Raw genomic sequence first — 10,053 nt, 5'->3', positions numbered from 1 at the left:
TGCCTGAAAAATCAAGCGATCTTGTAATGCAATGTCTTTCCACGAGGTAGCGTAACTTCTACGTATCTCGATAGTCTCGATGATCCAAGCACGAATCGTTCCAACTCGAAAAGGTAAAACAGTGGGGATAAAGAAAGAAGCCACTAATGGCGGTGTTTAACTCTTCCTATTTCAAATTAGTCTTTTAGTTATTTATTTAGTATTTCTGAGAGTGAAATGAGTTTACTAAACAACGGATATAAACCGTGAAAGGATATTTGAGGTGGCGAATGAAATTTTTGAACTAGTTTACTTCTAAGCACGTTAATTTGTGCGTAACAAAGTGTGGCGGTAGAAAAGAGTGTACTGCGTGCGGGGTTAACCTATTCGAGGTTCCTCGCTTCACCCGAACAATGACAATGAATGAGGATTTCAAATTCGCCGAACTATGTCGGCTCTGCTCATTGAAGAGCAACAATCACCTGCAGATATTCGATCAGGAGGGTGAGCAACGGCAGCTTCTCTTCAAAATTCGCTCCTGCATACCAGCTGTGGTGAGTTTTTTTTAGTTAATTCTTATCCTTCTACAGCCACGATATCTTCGAGGATACCCTTGGATTTTATTTCATATTCCTTTATGTGTTTCACAGACCAAATATCACATACTTCCTCTAGCTTAACTACCGACAATTCCCTACCTTCACCTAATGCATCTTCTTCGAATATTTGGTATTCTCTCATTTTTTCATGTACCAAAAATTTCCTATAAACATACCAGATAATCTTTCATTCATTGGCAGAGTTGTAAGAGTAAGACACGTTTCTCTTATTCCTTCCTTCTCATTTTTGCTGTTCTAAGCTTTAAAAAGCTTCAATCGAAACTGTAATTCCACACAAAAATAATTATCATATATTCTACACAAATTTGTGAACAATGTCTTGAACGAAGGCACCCGCGTCTCGCAATGCAACATCAAAACATCCAAACGTAAATAACAACCCCAGGGGTTAACATGCTATAGGAATGTACACTTTACTGTATAGATGCTGAAATTATAAGCACTATAAGTATAATACGAAACCGACGCAATCGAAGCAGAAAAGTGTGCGTGCGAAAACAACTCCTACCGTAAATCTACACTTTTGTTGTGGGTAAGATTTTTAGACTCGTGTTTGGAAGATTTATCTCGATCAAAGTCTTATTTGTGTCTGCGATCTTGTAAAGATTCTCCTTTGTTTAAACTGATTAACTTACATATTTGATAATTATTCTAATGACTCAAGCTCATCGTGCACCCCCTTTTCAGAAAGCCCCATCTAATTAAATAAAAAAAAAAAAATCCCTCCGATTGAATAAGATCCAGGAAAAATCGATACGAATCATAATCGTACCGCAACGATCTTACTTTTCGGAGCGTTATTAGCATGGGTAGATTTTGAGCTCTTGCTTAGAATTTCAAGCTGATTATGAAACGTGTTCTTGCAGGTTAATTACTTTTGGGAATGAGCCCCCGCGAATCTGTTGCATTTTCGAATTTCCAGATTACCAAAGAAGATGCCCTTCCAAAAAATATCTGCCAGCGATGCCTCTACAAATTGGATATGTTCTACGAATTTCGTGCCAGCTGTATGACAACGGATACAGTACTAAAAAATTACGCAGACAGTTTGAAACAACTAGCTGCTTCAGTTAATAGTCAGGTATTTATGTCACAAATAATCTCAATTTATGTTTTCTATGTCATATGCAATCTACAGGGTTTTGATTTTATTGTCTTCCGGATTTTGAAACCAATTTTTCTAAGTGATGTATGCCGGCTCCTGAATCCCCGTATTTTGGGCTATATGCCGTGTATATTTCAGGGACGTTTGCATTTGACCTGGTCTTGGAGCACTTCATATTCATAAGAATCAAAAGATTTGCCTTGCGAACCCGAAAATTTTAACAAACTTAGAAGGTATTTAATTTACTTTTGCATTTCACGAACTTTACCAAAATGCAGGTGAAACGAAACTTACGGTGTTGATTTTCGTTTCGTGATCTGCATCGGAAAATCTGTTTGGCATAGTGATTGAAGCAATCTCAATTTTTTTCTGTAACAAAGGAACTTATCTTGAAAATGTTAAGTATCGTAATAATTCACGTGCAATCAAACAACCGAACGATCTCCAGTATATCAAACATCATTTCTCAACGATAATAATAAATGAAACGATCTATCTGTAATGTACTAGACAGTATGCAGAAAAATACATGTGCGCTATGAACACGTACTCGGTGGTATTCGCGATCTAGACTCCCGTTCCAAAGAGTGAATCCGAATATTCGATCATCCTTAGTCATTCGTATCAGGTGCGTGGGATATGATGTTATTTAGTTGTAAGGTCAGTCCAGCTAAGTTGAGTGCCTCGTTACCCCTGGATACGTATAGCTGACTCAACGATGCGCTTTGGATGCAATCTAATGGTGAGTTCGATACATAAATGAATTTTTGCATCATCGTGCCGCTGGAGAGGGTATTATTAAGTCAAGGTTCGTTTGGTTCAGTTTCTTGATCCGTCTGTCGACAGTTTTCTCCGAGGGTAGGGTAGGGAGAAAACTGTCGAGAGAGGGAGATGTCCTGAAGGAGGAAGAGTATCTGTGGAGAAGGATATCCCCGACAATTCGACCCTCACATACACACGGCGTAAAGTCGGAGTATAGTGAGTGATATGGGAAGGAGAAACGATCGTCCGACATCCGTCGCGACGCGGTGGTGGAGTATTGATCGGCGCAGCACCCCTGCGTCGTCTATAGAAAGCGAAAGTCAGTCCTCTCTCCTCTACTCCAAGTTACACACCGCATCCATCTATCCGTCCGTTTCTCCCTTCTTCCCTCCGTCTGTCTATCCGTCCGTTCCTTTCCTCATCCCTGCCTCCTCTTCTCTCTCTTCTCTCTTCTCTTCTCCTCTACTCTCTTCACTGCGTTGCTCCCTGCCGGTTTCTACTCTCTGCGCACTCTGCAGTGTGTTGTGCAGTGCAGTGCGGTGCAGTGCGATGAGGTGAAGTTGAATTGAGTTGAGAGTTTACGAGTCGAGTGCGTTGTTCTATGCACGGTGCGAATAACGTGGTGTAACTTACCTATCGACGTACGAGGGGAACCCTTGTCCGTCAGGTGAAACAACAACTTTGAAGCTTGACTTTTAAACGAACGTTCCACCACCGCCTCGTGTGCAGGTGTAACGTATATACGCTCTTTATATTCGTATAAAGCCCGCAGAAAACCTGTTTGAAATTCTTCAACTTTTCATCGCCCGTTCCATCCACATCGGAGACGAAACTTCACGATACCGGGAATCTGAATTTCCCGTGATCTGATTATCGGTACGACGAAACGCAAGATCGCTTATAGACTCTAATAATAATTTATACTTTCCGAGATGGAGAATTCATGAGATTGCTAGGGATCCCTACGTTACTTTCTAGAACTCCGCCGACCAGACGACGATGAATCTCATTGTCATTTTATTTTCTTTGCTGATTTGATTGCGTATCGCGTGAGACACTGGATTAATTCTAATCCGAAGTACACGCCGGTGAATCGCTAGTCGCTCGCTCTTGTCTCTCGCGTTCCACGCTCAATGTCAGTGTCAAGGTCGGCGGGCCGACGCACTATCGGGGCGTCGAGCCTCGCCGCCTACTGCATCAGCAGCATCCCGCTTTCGAGTTCACGACCAGCTTATAGCGGTGTGCCTCGTACTCTGTGCTCTGCACCAATCGTCTCACTCTCGGATTTATTAAAGCCTTCTTTTATCTCATCTTCTCATCCCTCAGGAGCATCGCCGCGACGCCCGGCTTTATTATTTATACCCTGTATGTGTGGCGCATTCCATTCACTTTACACGTATGACATAGAATTGCCATTTTTCTTCTCTTCTCACTCAGTTATGAGCTGCGTTTCATTTTCCGACTTTGTAGACTTCAAGAAGCTGAAAAAGAATATTCACTCATCATCCTCTTCATCCGCGAATATTATGTTGAATAGTATTAACGCATCGAGGTATTTTAAACATTAGCTGGACCAGAGTAGCTGTTAGCCGATTTTTATGTCTGGAAGTTTTGGAAGATGGCAAATGAAACAGAGCTTGAATAAATTCTTACCCTGCAACGTCCATATTCTCCGATTTGTAGGAGAACGTTCTTTGTTCACGACTGCGCCTTTTTCTTTCTTTCTTCTATTTTCGAGAAAATTGGTGTCTATTGATGTCGTGGGTCGTGCACAGGTGTTTCGGGATGTGGGATATTATTACTCATTTGTACTGCAACACGACGACAACCATCTTGACAGTCCGAAACGCCTGCGGTGATAAATTCCAGTAATTTTCGGTAAGCCGTCCGGAATGGCGACTCGGGGATTTCAGGGGGATTATGGAGGCGATCGCAGGGTAACCTGGAAGAAAGAGACGGATAGATTGGGGAGAGAACCTCGGAGGAAATGGAGGGAGGAATAAGTAGATATTTAAGCTGTTCACGAAAAGCTTTCCTTTTCATCGCTCGGTTTTCGCGACGTATAATTCACAGATACGACGTATTAAAAATAACTTATGCAATCAACGGGCAACTTACAGTTTTCATAAAAATCATTTCGATGATTTTTTTAATTTTCGCAGGTGGTTCTTTTTGTAATAACATCTATTTAGGCGATCATCAAAAATTAGGTTTTTTTCATCAAGTTATACCAAGGTATAGATATAAAGTTTGAATGCCCTGATCCGTGATTAACTATTTTAGATAGTAGAATGTTGAACGACTGAAGTGCGTAACGCTTTGTCATGTGGTATCTATTGTATGATCAGCTATTGTAATTGTCAGTAGGTACCTATAATGTAATATCACGAGATAATACAGCGAACACAAAGACCGCGGTTGAAAAAGCCAGTTGATGATATCAGACTGTCGTATAAGTATACAGAAACTGCACCAGTGATAAGAGATGAATGAAGTTTCAGTGTGAAGTATTCTCAATGCATCATCGAGGAATCAGCGGAAACTATAAATATCTTCTGAAAGTGGAATAACGAATGAATAATAATATTTTTAGCTACTTGACCATTGAATAGTATTTTTTCTACGTCGATGTTTCGCTAACTAATTAATATTTTATATTATCTAGGTTTCAGATAAGGACAAAATGTCCGGTGGTAGCCAGCAACAGCAGCAGCAGCAACGTACCGCGTACGTTGAGGCCCATGCTGTGGCTCACGCTGCAGTTCAGCAGCACATGGCTCAGCAGGCAGCACAGGCCAGACTTGCTGGTCCTGGACCACCTGCCGCCCCTCAGCCCCCCAATCCAACATTCACTATTCCAGATGATGGACTTGGATACGATGACGGAGTCAGAGTCCTTCGGTCAATCGGAACCTGGTGGGTAATTCTCTAACATTCGAAAAGATTTTTTTGAATCACTCGACGCTCACGGCCAAAAAAATCCTGGGATATTATTTCGGCGCGGAACGTACTGTTATCTATGCGTTATGTTCGAATAGGTCACCAGATTACTCTGCAGCGATGCGACCTGGGGGAGTAATGCCTGCCTTTCCCAGCACCACAGAACAACAGTTTCCCAGAGGACCGACCGTCAATCAATCCCCGCGCCCTCGACCAGGTTTTGCCTCCAAAGCTACAAACACGGGGGAACCGACAATTAAAGCATTCGCTTGCACCGTTTGTGGCAAGGGTCTTGCACGTAAAGACAAACTTGTCATTCATATGCGAATTCACACAGGGGAGAAACCATACTCGTGTGAAGTTTGTGGTAAATAATAATCAATCACCTTTCGCGTTGTGACGGTATTCACTAATAGTGTCCACGCACTAATGGATAGTTAGTTATTTTATTCGTTATCAATTTTGGTAATTTCTTTCAGGCAAAGCATTCGCGAGACGAGATAAGTTAGTAATACATATGAATAAACTGAGACACAGACCAGGTCTTACGCCCCTATCTACTCCTACTGCACCAAGTTCCGATCAGCAACAACAACAGCAGCAACAACAACAACAGCAGCAGCAACAACAACAGCAGCAGCAGCAGCAACAGTTGCAACAGCAGCAACAACAACAACAGCAACAACAGCACCAAAATCGTCAGGATTCGCTCCAAAAACCTAAAATTGAACCAGTGAGTTGGGCTTGCGAGCTTTGCGGACGTGCCCATGCGACTAGAGAAGAATGGATGCAGCATGCGAGGTAACTAATCGCCATTGGAATTATTTAGTGTCGTTATCTCCGTAAGACAGAGCCAGGTTTTACAGCCAACGACATCCAGAAATATCGTCAAAGTGGAGCATCTGCTGGATCTAAGCCATCAAAATATCGTCTTATGTAAATTGCAGATCTCATCTTGAGGCTTCGGCACCTCCTCAGCATGCCGCCCCCTATTTTCCTGCCAGTGCCGCTCCGCCTCAGCCCTACGCAGCTGAACGACATTTTTGTCTGATGTGCCGCACCGACTTTACGGACAAAGCGGAATTCTTGTTCCACGTTCGTTCACACTTCGAACCTCATTCACAACCGGCTCCATCCCAACATTCGAGTGGTAAACAGGTTGCTGATTCGGCCACAGCCGAGTTAATCGCCCGTGGTTTAGTCGATCCCTCGGGCTTATGCAGCTAGAACCACACCACCTACCATTGCTTGTCGTCGATCCGTGTCTTACCGTAGTACAACCTTTCGACTTCATTGCATGGAAATGAGAGATTATTTTGTCCTATGAAACAAAGCTTCGATATCAGGTCGTCAAATGATCCTTGCTACACTGAGAGGGTATGTATTCATTAAATTTGTCTAAGAAACGCTATCGGACCGGAGTAGATCAGCAAATAGATAAGCACGTATCAATGAGGTATTTGAGTGGTTTATCACAATCTACTATTGGTACCCACTTTTCTGATACAAAGCGACGCAAAAGTGGTTTAGAACTCTATACAAATTTCGAAATTGTATATCACACTGCCTTCCAAGTTTATTTTTTGAATAATCGTATTTCAAAAATAATTTTTCGAATGACTACTCGTCGGTTTCGTATCTAAGGGTGATTCGAAAGGCTAGATAATCACTTTTTTCTGTGCATGATCGCGACAACTGGGTATCGTAACGCAGGAATCGGTGATCGAAACGTTAGTGCCTATGTGTAATAATGGGGATACTGTTGCTACGGAATATGTAACGGTGAAAAACTAATTGGTAATTGTTTTTGAGTTGGAGTCAAGTCGTTAGGAGTTATACGGCTGATCAAATGAAAATATGATTCGTTAAAAGTCGCGCACCTATTTAGTCGCAAAGTAGATATATACACATATGTATACATACATATTATACTTATCCTTGCTTGGAGATATCTGTTGAATAAGACACATGTCTATTTTGTATAATTGATAATCAGAATTATTCACAGTATAGATAATCTGTGGAAAACGAATCTTTCTTCATCAATATTTCATATGTAAATATGTTATCTCTAAGTTACCCTGTAGCGTATTATCTAGCTACCAGTATAATAGCTACAATCTAGCTACATTATTACATTTAACGTTATTTCAGTTTGTCGATTATTATATTGTAAGTACTTTATCGCGAAGTTAGATAATAAAATGTTACGGCTACATCATTATTACGTACACAATCACACTTTCTTAATTTTTTTTTTGCTTTCTACTACGCAATCATGATTTTCAATTTCTTCTTAAAATTGATATTCCAAAATTCGGGGCGTTACCATCTTCCGCATCGATGCATTCAATGATTATTAATTGAGTTGATTATTAATTCAGTTTGTCGAGAGAGGGTCGTTAGGACAGAAATCGTTAGGACAGAATTCACTCGGAGTCGTTTCTACGGAAAATTTCTGCCGATGGATCGTTAGAACAGAATTACGAGTTAGGGTCTTTATGACAGAATTCCCACTTCTGTCCAAACGAACCGCCTGAGGATCGTTTGGACAGAATCCGTTTTCGCTGTACAAATCATATTTTGTCAAAACGACCCTCACTCGCAGTTCTGTCCTAACCATCCATTCGCAGAAATTTTCTGCAGAAACGACTCCGAGTGAATTCTGTCCTAACGATCCGCACCTTATATTTCGGCTACTTTAGACAATGAGTTGTTTTTTTTCCCCCCTAATGGAATGAGTAATTCACATTGCATGAACATATCGCTGTAATAGTTTTTTCTCTATGAATTAACACCAACTCAACCACAATGAAGCTACAAATGTCAAAGCAGATGAAGTTCAACCCAGTTGTTACGCAGTACTTGAGAGTTTTAACATGATTCTGCTAGAATTTAGGTTCTACAAATGGGCTGTTCAGGCATAAATTCTAAAAGCTTTAAAAATGGAAATATTTGACAAAATCATCGGGCTAAGAACTACCTAGCTGCTGAACATATTTAATAGTGCATATTGCCAACAAACCATTTGTTTTTGAACCCGCTCATAATACTGCTTTAATGGCGCTTACTTCCTCTTGTCTATATGTATAGATTAGGGTCCCAGTTGAGAGCAAAGCGCGTTGAGTCTGCCGTGCCTCCATTGCCAAGTGTTATCCTGATTAACGTTCATAATTTTATCTTATTTTAAATGTTGACGTAGCCAAAAATGTGACTGACTATTAATTGTAACGTTTCTGTAATTATAAATATTATTATTACTTTAATTATTACTATTATTTTTATTATTGGAACGATCATAGTAGAACATAAATAGGTATGGGCAATCGAGCACCAGGGAGAATAATAGGAATATTCAATTCTCGCGCCTAGACCTAATCTCGAAAGCTCTTCCGATTGACACTTGTAGGGTCATTAGCTTAACAAAATATCTTGCTGATAAAATTCGAAAAAATTAGGTACTGCAGTTCTAAAATGATTTTCAAAATAGATTGCTCTACTTTGAGTTATCATTCAATTTATGCTCGCGATTTTCGCACCCCTTCAAAACCTCGATGTACAGTAATCCGATGGAATATCCGATTTTCATTTGAAAGTTTCATCATATAATACAGAATGGCATTGAGTGAACCACCGACCACCATCTACTCCGAATCATTAGTATAGGAAAGGAACTAATTAGCTGAGAAACAAGTGTTGATGATACGTGCAATTTCATTCGAGTAATCGTTGGAATATTATCTCTGTCCATTTCCATTTTTGCCGGATTTATACACGGCAAGAGCGTTTAATGATCATAAATTCTTTGAATCAACTGCTCTGAAGTCTAACAGGCATCAGGGGTGGGGCAAGCATTTGAATAATACTTCATGATTTCTTGCAACAACTCGCATGACCAATAGACGTATGAGAAACTCATTGATAGACTCGTGAGAATTTTTCATCATATCGTTTGTATCTTTAATAATCAGGATACTTTAGACTGAATTTTATCTTCAATACATTGCGATTATTTCGGGTGGGGATGACACTGCAAGGGAGTAAGATACAGAGATGGATTGGAACAAAACTAAATGAACGATGTTGACGTACTGGATGGGTTAGCGTTACACCCGACTTTATTCAGTTATGTATTAGTTATACGCATAGTGCCTTCTCTCTGGGACATATTAATTCTGTGTTGCTACAACCTTAACTTGCGCACGTTAGGAGGCACACCGGCGCAAACATATTAACACATAAACAGTAAGATAGGGTAGTTTATTTGATGGTTTTTGGTGTTGTCAGGAATGAATATATTCAACGCCACTGCCTCTAGCAGTTGTTTTAGACTACTTTTATACTGTTAATGTCACACGCAGCTAATACGAGTCGGTGCATTACTGCCATAATCATTAAATACGATGTATACTCACACTATACCTTTATAAATAAAATATATGAAATAATATTAGACTGGAATTACATGAAAAATTGATAATCTATATCGATATCATCTTCATAATAACATTCAATAATTCCCGATTCCCATGATTTCCCACAGGTGTACCTATGTTTTGAATCTATCCAAACAGATATCTTGACTTGCCTCATTATAAGTAATAAGACATAATCGCGATATATGATTGGTGATGTAACTGTGAAAAG

At 40.3% G+C, this 10,053-nt stretch overlaps 1 protein-coding gene across 1 annotated transcript; it reads left to right on the top strand.

Moving 5' to 3' along the window:
* The first annotated feature begins 88 nt into the window (after window positions 1-88).
* On the top strand, window positions 89-9,856 carry LOC105687759 (zinc finger protein 235). Its single transcript, XM_012403633.3, has 6 exons — window positions 89-533; window positions 1,522-1,680; window positions 5,132-5,382; window positions 5,505-5,773; window positions 5,886-6,207; window positions 6,354-9,856. The coding sequence occupies exons 1-6, from the start codon at window positions 393-395 to the stop codon at window positions 6,631-6,633; spliced, it is 1,422 nt and encodes a 473-aa protein (XP_012259056.2). The 5' UTR covers window positions 89-392; the 3' UTR covers window positions 6,634-9,856.
* The last annotated feature ends 197 nt before the right edge of the window (window positions 9,857-10,053 follow it).

This window comes from Athalia rosae, chromosome 6 (assembly GCF_917208135.1).
Source record: "Athalia rosae chromosome 6, iyAthRosa1.1, whole genome shotgun sequence".
Lineage (NCBI taxonomy): Eukaryota > Metazoa > Arthropoda > Insecta > Hymenoptera > Athaliidae > Athalia > Athalia rosae.
Note: the sequence above shows the minus strand (reverse complement) of the source record. Positions and strands in the feature narration are given on the sequence as shown.